At 43.6% G+C, this 18,013-nt stretch overlaps 1 protein-coding gene across 7 annotated transcripts in view; it reads left to right on the top strand.

The window, feature by feature from the left end:
- The window catches only part of LOC120048326 (MAP7 domain-containing protein 1-like), a 64,781-nt gene that overhangs the window by 21,686 nt on the left and 25,082 nt on the right, over positions 1–18,013 (top strand). For 5 of the 7 annotated variants that reach the window (XR_005477001.1, XM_038994213.1, XM_038994212.1 and 2 more), the window contains exons 2-6: positions 4,738–4,956; positions 10,021–10,089; positions 10,759–10,779; positions 14,621–14,784; positions 16,567–16,678. Coding sequence is in view for 6 of the 7 variants with exons in the window: in XM_038994213.1 (XP_038850141.1) it covers positions 4,738–4,956; positions 10,021–10,089; positions 10,759–10,779; positions 14,621–14,784; positions 16,567–16,678 (585 nt within the window). In the remaining variant the exon portion in view is untranslated. The remainder of the gene's footprint in view (positions 1–4,737; positions 4,957–10,020; positions 10,090–10,758; positions 10,780–14,620; positions 14,785–16,566; positions 16,679–18,013) is intronic. The other 2 variants (XM_038994217.1, XM_038994214.1) reach the window with 1 other exon arrangement.

The following is an 18,013-nucleotide window of genomic DNA, read 5'->3' as shown; positions in this document are numbered from 1 at the left end:
ATATATATATATATATATAACAATTACAAATAATTAAAGAGCAACAATAAAATAACTGAACTGGACAGTGTACAGGACCAGCATGCCTCAGATTACCGAAGCTTGTCTGTCCCACTTTCTGGGCCCCGGCCTGGCCTGTTCAACCTTCTGCTTTTCACTGTTTGTCTCTATATACCCACAGCAGACCTGGGCTCAAATACTATGTATTTCAAATACTTTATCCGTGTTTTACTGAGCTTGTCTGGTACAATGGGACCATTAGAATAGTCGCAACAGTGCAAACGCTGCCCATCTTGCGCTCCAGGCAGGCTGAAGTAAATTCTCAAAGTATTTGAAAAATGTCAAATAGTATGTGAACCCAGGTTTGATAGAAAGTAGCGACCCTTCAACATGGAAATCTGCAGTGTCATAGTGTTCATTATTTAGATTGATTCTAGTGGCACTTTTCAAGGTCTGTGCAAGGCGGCATTTAGAGTGGTAGGAACACTCCAAGAAGCATAAAAACACATTAAATCGGTGTGTGTGCTTGCATGTGTATATGCGCACTGCAATTGGTCTCTTCAAAATGTAGAGACCAAACAAAGAACGTGCCTACTGCTCACTGAACAGAGTTCCAGTTTATTCTGTGAGTAATAATGTGACTGAATGATTGTGAAACAGTTATTTCTAAGACAATTTGCACTTGAATATACACACAGCTGGATAGCAGTGTCTACCTCATAACATGCCTATTGCATTCACTTTTTGAATTAAGTTGTTTTTAGACGTTTTTACACTCAGATGACTTGGGTCACTGTTCGACGCCAGAAGGCAGTATTTGAATGGTTATTCGACAGTAAGTGTTGGAATTCATTGAGTACATCTGTGCAAATATCAGATTTGCATTTTGAAAACCACAGTGTGTTAAATTGTAGCTAGCGTGTTAACATTTTGTTGCTGTGCTGTGCTGTGCCCCAATCCTGTCAGGGTAACTGGCATGGGGTCACCAGGCTTGTTGCTCAGTGCCCGTATTCATAAAGCATCTCAGAATATGAGTTCTGATCTAGGATCAGGTCCTGTTTGTCCATGTCATCTTATTCATTATCATATTAAAGTCCAAACTGGTCCTAGATCAGCACTCTTACTCTGAGAGTACGGGCACAGATGACTAAATGTCAATAACCCATAGAATATTATTCAGTGAGACAAATAGAGTGTCTATTCTCTTGGTCTTTGTATCAGCAATCCCTTCTCTGTTGTCCGAAAGTGCAGGGCTGCAGGCAGCCACAATATCACATCCATAATGACCCTCGCTTCTCTCCACTGCACCAAAACACCATGGAATATTAATCAGCCAAACCTCCCCTAGCCTGCAGCACAACACAAAACAACACCTCTTCTCATTTCCTCCAACTCTTACGCTTAGTAGTATACGGTTTAATTTGTATTCAGCATACACAATGTGCCTCCAGACGGGGCTTTCTTGCAAATTTATATCATAGACACTACACTGTATATATCATGCAGATTATCAGAGCGGTCGCACTCAGCACTGCTACCCATTGTGTTCTTTATGACCATAGTCCTCAGGTGTTAATGAGTATGCTATGATATGCTCCCTCAGAGTACAGCACCATAGTGCCCTCAAAGCTCATCACTTAGCTAAGGACCCTGGGACTAAACACCTCCCTCTGCAACTGGATCCTGGACTTCCTGATGGGCTGCCCCTAGGTGGTAATAACACATCTGCCACACTGATCATCAACACGGGGCACCACAGGGGTGCGTGCTCAGAACCCCTCCTGTACTCCCTGTTCACTCTTGACTGCATGTCCAGGCACGACTCCAACACACAACAGTGGTAGGCCTGATCACCGACAACGATAAAACAGCCTATAGGGAGGAGGTCAGAGACCTGACCGTGTGGTGCAAGGACAACAACCTCTCCCTCAACGTGACCAAGACAAAGGAGCTGATTGTGGACTACAGGAAAAGGAGGACGGAGCACACCCCCATTCTCATCGATGGGGCTATAGTGTAGCAGGACGAGAGCTTAAAATTCCTTGGCGTCCACATCACCAACAAACTAACATGGTCCAAGCACACCAAGACAGTCGTGAAGAGGGCACGACAAAACCTTTTCCCCCTATGGAGACTGAAAAGATTTGGCATTGGTCCTCAGATCCTCAAAAGGTTTTACAGCTTCACCATCGAGAGCATCCCGACGGGTTGCCTCACTGCCTGGTATGGCAACTGCTCGGCTTCCGACTGCAAGGCACTACAGAGGGTGGTGCGTACGGCCCAGTACATCACCGGGGCCAAGCTTCCTGCCATCCAGCCACCCTAGTCATAGATTCTAGTTGCCATCCTCTGCACACTCTCTCTCTCCCTCTTTCTGTTTCTGTCTCCCTTTCTCCATATATCCCCCCTTTTTATATCTCCTCTCTCTCTCTCTCTCTCTCTCTCTCTCTCTGCCCTCTTCCTGTTTCCCCCTCTCTATATATCTTCCCCTCTGACACTTCTCCCTGTCATTGCAGTGTGTTTGGCAGCAGGCCCGTTGCCATACAGAGACGCCAACAATGGCTCCTCTCTCTCTGAGTGCATCACTGAGCTCATCCACCTCGCTGGCCCAGTACTTATTTAACAGTGGCAGGCTTTGAGAAGGGGACCGCTGTGTATCTGTCTCGTCTCAGCTGAGCTCCCTCGTAGACTCGTCTCAGCTCATCTCGCATGCCAGCACTCTCTCTCTCTCTTTCCATCGATGTCTCTATCGCTGTCTTATATATATAAGACAATATATATACAATATATATATACAATATGCTTCATGGAGTGGGTCCTTCTTTTTTTGTGGTAATAACGCATTGGTACTACCTGTTGACTTGGTTGGCCACCCATGCCCACCCACTCTCTCTTCTTTGTGGAGGTAAGCAGCAGGTTGTCTGAATGCCGGTCTTATTTCCATCACTACCTCAAGCAGACCATAACATGTTATATTCACACAGGTTTCGCTCTGCCAGGTGCCTGCCAGCTTCCCACAAAAATGCATAGTGTATGTGATGGAGGAGGCCTGGTTAGCTGTGTGTGTGTCTCTCTGTGCCAGGTCGACTGTACAACAGATGGCAGGTGACTGAGAACGACAATGTCAATATGGAGGAGACCTGTTCCCATAGAAATAGAATGTCTAGATGGGCGTGTCCGTTCTAGTCATTCAATTTTTATACACACACCTACTGTTCAGTATCAGAGTACTATTCAAAACAGTATAGCTATACTGTATAGGCTACATGCAGCTAGATTCGATACTAAGTACATCATATTGACTTTCCAAAGTCATATACTATTTGCTTCTTCCAGCATTGCTGCACTGTGTGGCATTATCATACTTGCCACTGTGTTGCACAGAAGAGAGTAAATCTCCTGTCAATGGTCCTTTGTGACATACCTGCTCCACCGTCATTGTTTTTAGCCCTGGATGAATCATTTCAAGCACGATGCCCCAGTGTTTACCCTGAGAGACTATGTGGAAGAAACACGGCTCAATGCTGAGTGTTGCATAGGGAATGTAGGGCGACAGTGCTGAGTGGACAAAGGAGCCAAACATTTCTCCCTAGGACTTTGTGAGGCCTCCAAAGTCTGGGCAAAGTTATGTTTGAGCAGGGAGCTTCAGGCTCAAGCTGCCAAGTGTGAGTCACACTGCCACTGAGACACTGACCCAGCCGTAGAGCTCTCGTAACCAACACCCTGTCCAACTGTTTCTATTCCTATAGGTTTTTTGCAGGTGCAACCTGTAATTCCATTGTCTTATGTGGTCACAGGATGAAATGCACACACAATCAAGGCCCAATGAAACTGTACACACACAATAACAAACTTAGTGCCACGTAAGTCCGTGTTCAATTTACTCAAAAAGATACTCAAAAAGACCAGACACTACTTTTTTAGTATGAAACTACAGAGTACGCCTTTAAAATGTTCTTCGGGCTAAATTAATGATGACCTTTGTCATAAAGAGAGGAACCTGCAATTATTTTTCCCCCTTCCTCTCACTAAATCAATCCGTTCCTCCCCGGTAGAATCATCAAGAGGCAGAGAGGCAATTACCTTGTTTTGTTCTGCCAGGGAGAGAATTCACTCAGCCCTGACTGTCGATAAATCAGCCGGTCATTCTGGGAGAGGAGTGTGGGGTAAAGTTAGAGAACCAGACCAGAGAACAGAGAACCGAGATCTTGTATTAGAGTGCTACACTTTAAGGTTTGCCAGTGGGTGAGATGTATCGTATCGTTCTTGTCATGTTGTGCTTTATCATTCTTGTGTGTTTATAGTTTTACATTATTGAGGCTGAGAGTTAGTTGAGTAGCTCAACGGAGACCACAATGCACAATGCCTGTGTTCTCTGTTGATCTCGTACTATGACTTGCTGGTACGGTATGTATGTACAGTATACTGTTAGGTATGTGAATTACGATCACTAGCATATTATGATCCTAAGCATTTTATGATCATAGGTATTGTGCTATATAAAGTTCTTCCATGGAGAAGGGGTTCCTTAATAGACCTTGATTCCACCTGTTGCACCTGTTCTGTTACATTCTAGACTTTAAAGTAGAGCAATACAACGTCACTCAGATCCACCTCCAGACAAGCAGTTGCTTTGGAATGAGGACAGGTTGAATTCCATCTCTATACTGTGGTGTGTTACGCTTCTCACTCCGCCATTATCTCACCTGGCTTCTTTTTGTCTCTTTCTCTGACCAGCTCCCCACCCGGCTCAGGACCCAAACCCCACAAAGGAAGACACTGAGGGGTTGACAAGCCACCCGAAAACAGGCTCAGCCCAGATAATGGAAACCTACACGAAAAAAGACAAAGAAAGGAGAGTGGGGACCCCCACGAAACTGGACGTCATCCCGAAGTCACCTGCTACACCGACATCGCCCATGCCTGGCTCAAGTTCTAGCCCCAAACGTAATAAAGGTAAGTCTCCCTATACTGTGGTGTTACCGGTACTAAAGGAAATGGTGTGAAAATGGCTACCCATTAGTATGTGTTTCTATCTACCATAGAGCATTTGAAGTAGTTTATGACCATTTTCAGGGGTAGGAACACAGCATTAGATATCCATGGTTGTGTAATAAAGGCTATCTTCAGCAGTGCCCTGTGAGTATTGAGCAATTACCTCAGCGCTCAGATGATGTCATCTGACCCCTTGGGAAAACAAAATGGTTCAGTCCAGAATTATCCGGGCCACAGGCTTTCAGTGCTGGGGATAAATCCAATAGACATGGTGCAGGTGGTTAGTTACAGCGCTTACAGCTCACTTGACAAAATCCATTAAGCTAGAATTGTGTTGCTATGGGTTTATAGAATTTAGCCAAAATTGTATTTTTTGGGTAATTTCTGATGTAATGTTGAGTGGATGGCTAATGCTATTCGCTAACAGGCTAGTCGCTTACGGGCTATAGCTAGCCTGCTTGCTAATCACCTCCGGTCTAATGAAAGTTAGAGGAATTAACCAGACTGGACATCACTTTTTACTGAGTGATGCCAGGGGGTCATTTAGACTAGCTTGACCCGCTGTTGGACCACCACCACGTTTGTTTCCACAATGCCACTACTTGTCCTGCCCCGAGCGCTGGCTAATGCAAACACTAAGAAATGTGTTTGGGGGGTTTTGTGAACATAATCTTATTTTCTCTCTGCCCATTTTATTCTTTGCCCAGTAATCTATTGACTGTGGTCATGGTCTATTTAACAGTAGCGTGAGGTGGCAGAGCTGAACCAAAATAGTTCTACTGACTGATTTCCGAAAATATCACAGTAACTCCAAAGTAGAAGACTGGTTTTGGTGTGCCAGAGCAGATAGTCAGATCAAGGAGCTCATTTTAGTGACGGTCTAACTGCAGGATCCCTCAGTAGACAACAGATCTCAGATCAGCTTTTGTAATGTAAAAGATATTGGTAAGACTTTACTTAAAGCCTACAGGTATAATGCTTTATAACCTGTCATAAGCATTTGTAGTGTCTTATGATAAGGCGTATAATGTTATGTCTCTGGAAGGTCTGTTAGAAGCATTTGAGCACCAATAAGTCAACAAACCTCTGAGACAGCACATTCTCAAACAACTTCTGTCACTTCCTCTCCTTCAGGTTGCCTTCCTGCTCAGTCATGCAAGCTTACCTCTGTGTTTAATCTTACCCTGAGGGTAGGAGGAAGAGGAAAGGGACGAGAAACACTCTGCAGCTCTTAATTAGCTAAATGAAATGGCAAGTCATGCATTTGGGAGCACTACCTCCATAATGTCCTCTTTAATTAAACTTTGTTACATCTTAGCCTCGGGTCTGACAGCTCGTGGCACTTGGCCACCGGCGGTCCCTTGCCTCCTGGGAGGTTTTCAGGGTCCCTGTGTTTTCAAGAGATCTTTAAAAGACCAGGGATTTTACTCTTCACTATCACTGTCAGGGGGCCCTGCTGCTTCAGTTCAGCCAACACACGCATGTCGCACACACAGCTCCCCCAAACCCCTCTCCATGGCACTTGTTATTTGTTGCTATGGAGACTTCATTTTTACTCTAACACTTTCTTGTGGATTTCCCATGGACATACATACAGTGCCTTCAGAAAGTATTTACACCCCTTGACTTTTTCCACATTTAGTTGTGTTACAGCCTGAATTTAATTGATTAAATTGAGATTTTGTGTCACTGGCCTACACACAATACCCCATAATGTCAAAGAAGAATTATATATATATTTTTTAAATGTTTACAAATTAATTTAAAATGAAAAGCTGAAATGTCTTGAGTCAATAAGTATTCATTCCCTTTGTTATGGCAAGCCTAAATAAGTTCAGGAGTAAGCACAAGTCACATAATAAGTTGCGTGAACTCCCTCTGTGTGAAATAATAGTGTTTTACATGATTTTTCAATGACAACATCAACTCTGTACCACACACATACAAATATCTGTATGGTCCATCATTCGAGCAGTGATTTTCAAACACAGATTCAACCACAAAGACCAGGGAGGTTTTCGAATGTCTACCAAAGAAAGGCACCTATTGGTAGATGGGTAAAAATAAAAAAGCAGACACTGAATATTCATTTGAGCAAGTTATTAATTACAATTTGGATGGTGTATCAATACACCCAGTCACTACAAAGATCTACATTCTACACACTACAAAGGCGTCATTCCTAACTCAGTTGCCGGAGAGGAAGGAAACCTCTCAGGGATTTCACCATGAGACCAATGGTGACTTTAAAACAGTTACAGAGTTTAGTCTAACATGTATATTTAGTTTAGTCTAACACCATAACATGTATAATTCACACAGCGAAACCTGTGTGAATTATAGATGTTATGGTCTGCTTGAGGTAGTGATGGAAATAAGACCGGCATTCAGGCAACCTGCTGTGATAGGAGAAACCTGAGGATGGATCAACAACATTGTAGTTACTCCACAATAATAACTAACCTAATTGACAGAGTGAAGAGAAGGAAGCCTGTACACAGGACAATAACCTAAAACACAAAGCCAAATCTACACTGGATTTGCTTACCAAGAAGACAGTGAATGGCCGTGTTTCCGTTTTGACTTAAATCTGCTTGAAAATCTATGGTAAGACTTGAAAATGGTTGTCTAGCAATGATCAACAACCAATTAGACAGAGCTTGAAGAATTTTGAAAATAATTACACTACCGTTCAAAAGTTTGGGGTCACTTATAAATGTCCTTGTTTTTGAAGGAAAATATCATTTTTTGTCCATTAAAATAACATAAAATTGATCAGAAATACAGTGAAGACATTGTTAATGTTGTAAATTACTATTGTAGCTGGAAACGGCAGATTTTTTATGGAATATCTACAGAGGCCCATTATCAGGAACCATCACTCCTGTGTTCCAATGGCACGTTGTGTTAGCTAATCCAAGTTTATAATTTTAAAAGGCTAATTGATCATTAAAAAACCCATTTGCAATTATGTTAGCACAGCTGAAAACTGTTGTTCTGATTAAAGAAGCAATAAAACTGGCCTTCTTTAGACTAGTTAAGTATCTGGAGCATCAGCATTTGTGGGTTTGATTACATTCTCAAAATGGCCAGAAACAAAGATCTTTCTTCTGAAACTCATCAGTCTATTCTTGTTCTGAGAAATGAAGGCTATTCCATGCGAGAAATTGCCAAGGAACTGAAGATCTCGTACAACACTATGTACTACTCCCTTCACAGAACAGCACAAACTGGCTCTAACCAGAATAGAAAGAGGAGTGGGAGGCCCAAGTGCACAACTGAGCAAGAGGACATGTACGTTAGAGTGTCTATTTTGAGAACCCAACACCTCACAAGTCCTCAACTGGCAGCTTCATTAAATAGTACCCGCAAAACACCAGTCTCAATGTCAACAGTGAAGAGTCGACTCCGGGATGATGGCCTTCTAGGCAGAGTTCCTCTGTCCAATCTTCGTCCAATGAGAGAAGTGGTCCATTTAAAGGATACCCATTGGATTTGCCCAGACAAAAGTTCCCTATGCATTAAAACTCGGACCCCAGAACCAAATCCTGTGTGCGTTAGCTAGTACTACAGTCTGCCATGAGAGCTATGTATAAAACTGCTCCTCTATTCCTTTCAAAAAGGCAAGTAAAAGAGATGAGAGAGGACCATATTGTTGAGATTTGAGGAGTGTGCTGCTAACAGTCTGGAACCCAAACACGCTGCAGTGTTTCTGGGTCAACTTGATTCTGTTTCGGTCTCTGAGGCTCCTGTGGGTGACTCATCGTGATGGTCAGGGCCCCCCCACACACACACGCACACGCACACGCTAGAGCTTTTTACAGCACTATACAGAATCAAAGAAAGTGGGTCAGAGGATGTTTTAGGGAGGCTGCTGTTTTTCTTCCGTATCTGGTGGAATGTTTCAGCACTGTGATGATATTGTTATAATGTGTTAGAATCCCCTGAGGTGTGAATCGTGACATGGATGTGGAACATAAGCTCTGTTTATGGAAGGAATGGATGGAAGATGATGCCGAAACCTTCACACATACAGTAGAATTCAACTTGGCCGCTTAAATGCCGATCATTTGTCATGAAAAGGTAGTAAATGGTGCTTGGCATTTGAGAATTACATCGTAATAATTACAGTATGGTGTTTTCATTCAGGGAGTTTTGCCTAGGTCATAATTATGCAAAGAATCACATGATCATCTAATTACATAATCTTTTTTAAAATTATCATTCAAAACCAATTGGGGTTAAATTGATAATTGGTTATGGGTCAGGGGAAATGTTCCACAAAGAATCTATACCAAACAACCCAAAGGGGTGCAGTAGAATTCCTGTAACAGTAGGACTATGCTTCCCAGGCATGAGTTAAGGTGCTCAGAGGAATGCAGACACCAGAGATGTTACAGTAGGAAAAGATCAACACTCCTCTCCCTTTTTTCAGTAATGTAACACAGATACACACACCTTTTTCCAGTCAGCACCATCAGGGACTTTGAACACATACAATAACTTGCAAGACAGCTCTGCTTGAAGATCGACGAGGACCTCTATAGAAACGGATTGTTCTGATGTACAACGTTTTTGTCTCGAGGTTGGACAAAGACCATCTCTGCCTTTCAAGCATGATTGTTTATGTGGTATGCATTTCCTTGTAAGTCAATAACGGCTAAATTGAATGCTGAAAGAACATAAACCCTGTTTATAGCCATATCTTGTCTAGGATTAGGTGCGTTACTTAACTGAATGCAATTACATGTTCACTCGTGAATCCTCACTAGGACACAGTAGCCATGGTGTGACTAACCATCAGTCCTAATCAGAGTGTTTTCCACATTGCTCATTCAGATCTATTAGATACTAGAGTGGAGTCTCTATCTGGCTCTGATATAGTTGCCAGATTTGACTGCCAGCTTCCAGCGTTTCATCGCTCTGCCGATGTGGGGCTGGATTGTGTCTTCTCTCTGTACAAGGACCTGTCACATTCACTTCCTCTCTCTCACTCTTTCTCTTGTTCTCTCATTCTCACCCTAGACACAGTGAAGTCAGAGGACAGACAGAAGCTGGCCAAGGAGCGGAGAGAGGAGAAGGCCAAATATCTGGGTAAGCTGAGAGGGGGGGGTTGAGAGGAGGAAACTCTGTACACAGGGAGAGGTTGCCCCCTAGTGTTGGGGGGTAAAGGGTGGTGGCAGATTTTGTTTTAGGTTGTGTCGGCATTGGCTTTGTTTTCAAGCCTACAGATGGTGTGCACATGTATCACAGAAACATTTAGAAAACGTTGAATGAACGTCAAACCAACCTGGACTGTGGCTCAAGCTCAAGCCGAGCACTTCAATGAGAGCGAAAACCAAGCCAATGATGATTTAGTATTTGGCTTTCAAGACACAGTTTTCAACGTGCATGCGCCAAATAAATGTTCATGTGCTTTTTATTAAAACAATAGCCTAGCCAACCCCTTTTTGTTTGGAACTCACAAATGCTTTAAAGATCCCCAGCTCTGAACTTATATGTTTAACCCAACGTCAATTGATAAAGAATCGTTTTCAATTGATAGTAGCATATGTCAATGCCCTGCTTCCACTTGCCTTAACACTCTCTGGCTCTATTTATTCTGTCAGTCAAAATGGCTGCCTGTCACCTGCTTGAGTTTTTTTGTTTGTTTATTTCACAAGTCACGCTGTCCTTGGCTCTAGTGACACACTGGCGACGTGCACTGCTTTGCATGATTGACAGTTGCTCTTGTCTTCTCTTTCGCCCACCCCCCCCCTCCAGACAAGCTCGGCCAGATACAAGGTAAGTCACAATCGATGTGTCCATGGTGGTAGTGGTGGAGGTGGTAGTGGTGAGAATTCTTGTTGTCATGACCTGCAGTTTTGACCTGTGGCCTTTATTGATTTTAACAATTGTGTCTGTTTGTCGCTCAATCACTCTCTACAAAAAATCTTTTGAATGAACTTTCTGCATGGAAATGATTGCATCACAGTACCAGGCCGCCATTGTGAGAGTACCAATGAGTTTATCAGTCAAATTGCCAGGGTTAGAGGATCCAAGCCTGTTCTATTCATTCTATTTCTATGTGTGCTGCTGCTGCAGGGAGGGGGGTGTTGCCTAGCCAACCGACGACTCATTTGGTACAAGACCCTGCTTTTTTCAACAAAGAGCAACAAAGTTTCCGCATAAAGGGACTCAACTACATGAATGCCCGGCCGGTCGGTCTTCAGTCAGCTGTTCGTTCCACAAATTATGACGGTTATTTTAATTTCATGGCGGTCTTCATCCATTACCGTCGGTAACATTGCGTTTGTGCACCTTTTTTTCATAGGACGTCAGCCCAGTGTCTACTTCCATCACATGTTTTCCTTCCATGTTGAGTAAATGATACAAAGTATATTGAAAGCAGGTGCTTGTCCCTGAGTTAATTAAGCATTATAGCATCCCATCATATATAAAAATGCTGGGCAGGCCATTATTTTTGCCATCATTTTGGCTACCATGGCTATGCCCCCATAGTATTCCAGTGCCCCTATCCAGAGGGCACGAGTGGTCACTGAATGGTTCGATGAGCATGAAAACAATGTAAACCATATGCCATGGCCGTCTCAGTCACCAGATCTCAACCCAATTGAACACTTATGGGAGATTATGTAACGGCGGCTGAGGCAGCGTTTTCCACCACCATCAACAAAACACCAAGTTATGGAATTTCTCGTGGAAGAATGGTGTCGCATCCCTCCAAAATAGTTTCAGACACTTGTAGAATCCATGCCAAGGTGCACTGAAGCTGTTCTGGCTCGTGGTGGCCCAACGCCCTATTAAAACACTTTATGTTGGTGTTTCCTTTATTTTGTCAGTTACCTGTATAACCATATAATATATCATTTATTACCACTAAATGCAGTTATTTTGCCATTTTATACAGGAATTATAAAGAGGGGATAGGAATCAAAAGTCACGTCACCCTTGCTGAATGGCAAATGTGTTTATACTTAATCTCGGAAACCAGATCGAATTTTCACATTCCCTGGCCAGCTTCTTAATTTCTAAACATTTATGTCACAAGTCTGTCATGAGAGACTAGTTTTTACTATAAAGGTCATGTTCATTGTCCTATATGTTCCATTGTCACAATTGGAGTACACAGCTGGGAGCTGCTTAAGTAAAGAACCTCATAGAAGTAATATATATGCCTTCTGTTAAATCCAGCCTTCATCATCATAGTAAAGTGTAGTACATCTGGGATAAATGCGTTATACCATCATGGATCAGTGTAATTGTCATTCCACTGGGGCAGGAGTCCAGACAGAGGGTTTCTCCCAGATCTAATTCCTTCATTCACTGAGATGCAATCTATATTTGTGTTTGCAATCCCAGTTATGAAGGAAAACCCGGGCTACGAAGGCCAGTCTTTTGAAGTATCAAAAGCTGGAGTGTACTGTGTCTTCTTCAAATGTAGGCTATATTGTTCCATTGTTTTCCTTTTTTTTCCTCAAACGAGATCCGATTTTCTCCCTGTATGTTTTAGTATTTTGATAGGTGAGTATTGCATGAAATGTCCCCTTTGGCCCAAGAAGACGTGTTTGGCCCTGTGACCATATGAGTTGTCCGTTCTTGGCTCTCTGTAGAGTGTAATCCATACTTAATGTGGACAGGGAGGGAACATGACTCAGTTAATGATTATTTAATGTCTCTAGTTGCTGCCTAGCAGACCAGGATGTTGAGTGTCAATGCAGGGAAGCATTAGGGGAGATGAAGGGGAGGAGGACCATATTTAAGTCACATCCACAAGGGGAATGTAGTGCCGTTGATCTCTTCAATATGCACACATACACACACACACACACACGCACACACACACACACACACACACACACACACACACACACACACACACACACACACACACACACACACACACACACACACACACACACACACACACACACACACACACACACTTTTTAATTGGCACAACTGGCACTACACCATCCTATTCAAACGACGACGGATGTCAAAACTGAAATAAGATCACTGGGAACATTTATTAAATGACCTAAGATCAGTTATTAACTGAAAGTATGCGTTTATTGCACAAAATAATTGTCTATTTGACACCAGCATTATAAAAGTTCCCTATAGCATTATCTTTTTCCTACTCCTCAATGCTATGCATGTTCTAAATTAGCATGGCCACTGTGCTGCTCCCTGCCAATGTGCCAAGATCTCATGTGGGCCTTGTCAGTGTGCCTTTGAGTCAGTGGAGGCGAGAGCTGTATAATTCTCCATCCATAGCCAGCCCTTAATGTAATGTAGCCTCTGTGGACACTCGAAGCCTTGCTTCTCCTTCCTCTTCCCTTCTCCCACACTCCCTCCTTCTCACTCCCCATACTTCAGATTTCCACAAGGTTGAAACCCGAGACAGTCTGCATGCAATTACCTCTACTGCTAGACCTCAAATATGCCCTTGCCTTACTGGATTCAAAGTACTGTTATTAAAAGTAATTACGTTGAACCGAAATGCACACTGACTGTAGCAGATAAGACGTAGTAACTCATTTTGTTAGTGCTGGGGCCCACTGGCCTGCTGTGGCATGTTTCCTGGTGCTTCTTGAGCCTACTTCTCTCAAATAAAAGCACAGCTGTGCGCCTTGCGATAAATCTAAGCGGTTGCCTCCGATGTTATCCCAGTTTCCCCTAACGTAACCTGATAACCACCAGTCGTTTTTGTTCCAGCAAGTACCCTCCTCCCCCCCCAAAGAAGCTGATCGTTCATGGGGGCTTATGTGCAAAGAGAGAGAAGCACTCTGTGTCCCAAATGGCACCCTGTTGCCTATTTAGTGCCCTATTTCCCTATAGGGCATTGGTCATAAAGTAGTGCACTATGTAGGGAATAAGATGCCATTTAAAATGCAGGAGCAGTCATAGAGTTGGTGGCATAATACCACCTTATACACCCTCTTTGAATGGCTCAGGGGGTGGGGACGCTTACCATATCAAAGCGTGCAGTTTATTGAAACCGGCGCATGATGCGATTAACGTGGTAAAGTGTCAGTCCAGGGGTATCAGCTGAACCTTGCATAATGCTGCCTCTGTGTCGCTCTGTGCAAAGTGAAGTAATTCAATTTATATCTGAGGGAAAGTGGAATTTCCCTGTTGAAAAGAAACACTGCTTCACGCACCCGCACTTCAGAGGGATTTGAGATTTTAAAGCACAGTCAAGATCAGAGTGAAGAGACATGTTGTGTTTTATTTAAAAGTACTTAAAATACTGTTTACCACAGATTTGCTTTTGGAAGAAGTACTGTTTTTTATTGAAACAGTTTAAAACACAACGTTAAAATGTTGGTCAACATCTAACAATGCAACAGGGCTCTGCCTATCAGCTGCAAAGGTATTGTATTCAAAGAGAGAATAGAAGATTCTCAAATAAGTGGACAGGAAGAAAAAGAGGGCTCCCCCACATGGCTTTCACTTGTCTAGTCATTTCCAATCAGTGATTGTCTCAAGGAAGGGAGAAATGAACGATGCACTTTTGAGACATTTGAACAGGGCCTCAAAGAGAGAGAGGGAGAGTTCTCTCTTGATCCCAATTTTGTTATCTTGCCTCTCTAACCCTCCTGATGTGGTTTTCCCGTAGCGGCGAAGAAGTCCCAATGGCTGGAGAAAGAGGAAAAGGCCCGGCAGCTGAGGGATAGCCAGCTGGACGAGCGACGCAGGAAGCTGGAGGAGCAGCGGATCAAGACAGAGAAACGTCGCTCTGCCCTGGAGGAGAGGCAGAAACAAAAACTAGAAAAGAACAAGGTGGGTTGTGAGGGAGAAGGGTGAAGTACCCCTAGACGCTAATCTTAGGTCAGTTTAGCATTTTCTTAACTAATGACAAAGGTTAGTATTTGCGGAGGGGCAGCTGATCCTAGATCTGTACCTAGGGGAAACTTCACCCCAGAACGGGGGGTAGCACTCCTCACAGCAAGCCAATATTAGAGCCCTGATGATCGTGGGTTCAATCCCCACGTCCGCCTTTCCTGCTTTCCCTGCAAGATGTCGCCGACCAAGATGGTCGCCTCGCTTCAGGTCCTTAGGAAACTATGTTTTAAAAAAAATAATTATGTTTTATTTTACATTTTACATTTTACACTTACATTGTTAGCCCATAAAATCTCAAGGGTTATTACGTACAGCTGGGAAGAACTATTGGATATAAAAGCGACGTCAACTTACCAACATTACGACCAGGGATACGACTTTCCTGAAGCGTGATCCTTTGTTCTGACCTCCACCCTGGACATGGGATCTAATCCCAGAGGCCGACCCAAAACAACGTGGCCGCCGCAGGAGAGGCAGATGGAGCGGCCTACTGGTCAGACTTAGAAGGCGAGCACAGCGCTTCCGAGCATATTACTCGCCAATGTCCAATCTCTAGGTGTACTAAATTAGGGAATGAGTTACCTTCCAGAGAGACATCAGAGATTGTAACATTCTCTGTTTCACGGAAACATGGCTCACTTGGGATAGGTTGTCAGAGTCGGTACAGGAACCCGGTTTCTTCATGCATCGCGCCGACAGAAACAAACATCTCTCTGGCAAAAAGGGCGGGAGTGTATGCCTTATGATTAACAACTCACGGTGTAATCATAACATACATACAGGAACTCAAGTCCTTTTGTTCACCTGACCTAGAATTCCTTACAATCAAATGCCGCCCGCATTATCTCCCAAGAGAATTCTCTTCGATTATAGTCACAGCCGTGTATATCCCCCCCCAAGCAGATACCTCGTCAGCCCTGAAAGAACTTCACTGGACTCTATGTAAACTGGAAACCATATATCCCGAGGCTGCATTTATTGTATCTGGGTATTTTAACAAAGCTAATCTGAGAACAGGGCTTTCTAAATTCTATCAGCATATCGAATGCGTGACACGAGCTGGTAGCATTCTGGATCATTGCTGCTGTAACTTCCGCGATGCAAACAAAGCCCTCCGCCGCCCTCCCTTCAGCAAATCTGACCCTGACTCTATTTTGCTGCTCCCATCCTATAGGCAGAAACTAAAACAGGAAACGCCCGTGCTCAGGTCTATCCAACGCTGGTCTGACCAATCGGATTCCACGCTTCAAGATTGCTTCGATCACGTGGACTGGGATATGTTGCGGGTAGCCTCAGACAATAACATTGATGTATACGCTGACTCGGTGAGCGAGTTTATTAGCAAGTGCATCAGAGATGTTGTACCTACTGTGACTATTAAAACCTTCCCTAACCAGAAACCGTGGATTGATGGCAGCATTCGCGCAAAACTGAAAGCGTGACTGCACTGTCAGAACTAGAAGCACAAGCATTTCGCTACACTTGCATTAACATCTGCTAACCATGTGTATGTGACCAAGAAAATTTGATTTGATTTGATTCTATTAACCTGTCTCCCATATCTATTTCCACACTGTCTTAATGAAGGTTAGAAAATACTGAAGGAGAGGTTAAATTCCACTCACTTTAACAAAACAAGAGAATAAGGTGGGTGAAGAGATTGGGTAAGAGAATTATTAACTAGTGCTAACCTAGTATTTCTCCATGTTTGGTATGAAGGAGCGATATGAGGCTGCCCTCCAGCGGTCCACTAAGAAGACCTGGGCTGAGATCCGTCAGCAGAGATTGTCTTGGGCCGGAGGCCCCAGCCAGAACTCCAGCCAGAGAGAAAGTGAGTACCTACCGCTGAAACAGGAACCCAGAACCAGAGCCCACTGACCCAGACATGGCCAAAGCCTCTCCTTCCTTCAACGACAACTCCCTCATCTATACTCATTTGACACTATCTTGCTGAGCCAAACAACTGTTTTGGCTTGGATCATTTCTTTTCACATGGTCCTTCCCAGCACAGTTCCAGCAACTTTGGTGGATGCGTTACCAGGCCAGTGCAGTACAGCTCGTTTTGGCTCGCTTCAGTAGTGTGAAAATGGTACTACTGTGCAGACATTCACAGTCTACATATTTTCACAATCTTACGGTTGTTTTGCACTAAAGTAAACCATAAATTAGGTCACTCACTTTAAAGTATTTAGTCAATTAGTGACAGTCAAACTTGAATTCCAGTCACCTTCAACCCTATTAAGCAGAGGTGGTTCTCCATGATTCAGTCTGGCATCAAACAGCCTACACTGCTGAACAGCTCCTCTCAACCTATACATCGTTATCTCGAATTAAATCACTCTGAGATACCACACACACCCACACACACACGACAGGTGGGTTGATATCCCTATCTGCTCTTGCTGGGATGTGCTACACTACAGTAGTCTAATTTCCCTGCAGAGGGAGGGAACATTGGCTTCATTCCGTGAGGAAATAGATGGGTAATGTCAAGGCTGAGGTGAATATGAGATGTCCAGGCATGGTTGAGGTGTATATGTGTGGTGTGTTGGGTGGGGGTGGGGCTGTGATGGTGTTAGATATGTAGTGATGCCCTGCGAGACACAAACAAATCTGACCAATGTTTTCCGGTCTGCGTTTGTGCGACATACTCAACAGTCGTCCCCTTATTTTCTTTCCCCCTGTTTTTGTACGGTCTCTGGTGATTCACAGTGTACAATTTTTAAAAAAGGATTTTATATTATTCATATTTTATTGAAAGGAATGAAGGGGAGATAGATAGAATGAATATAAGTAGTGTGAAGAAGAGTCCTGGGTTTGACCGGGATTCGAAACCCACGCAAGCAGGGTTATGGCCTTATCCGCACAACCAACCTCAGGCACATAGTGTAGGCTACTGCTTGACTGGTTGTTTAATTCAGGGTCATTAGCTGTTCTCCACCTTTGCAAGTCTAAATCTCAGGGGGTCTCATATACAGTATATTATCTTAAGTCGTGGAATTACTAATAGCCTGGTCCCAGATCTGTTTATGCGTCTATGGTCACAATGACCATAGACGTTGGCAAGACAGCCAAACAGATCTGGGAACAGACTACGTCCCTTATGAGCCATGAGTAATGGCAAATGTTGTCTGCCAAATCAACCTGCCCCCCAGCCTCCTCTTTC

Source organism: Salvelinus namaycush, chromosome 5, assembly GCF_016432855.1.
Source record: "Salvelinus namaycush isolate Seneca chromosome 5, SaNama_1.0, whole genome shotgun sequence".
NCBI lineage: Eukaryota > Metazoa > Chordata > Actinopteri > Salmoniformes > Salmonidae > Salvelinus > Salvelinus namaycush.
Note: the sequence above shows the minus strand (reverse complement) of the source record. Positions and strands in the feature narration are given on the sequence as shown.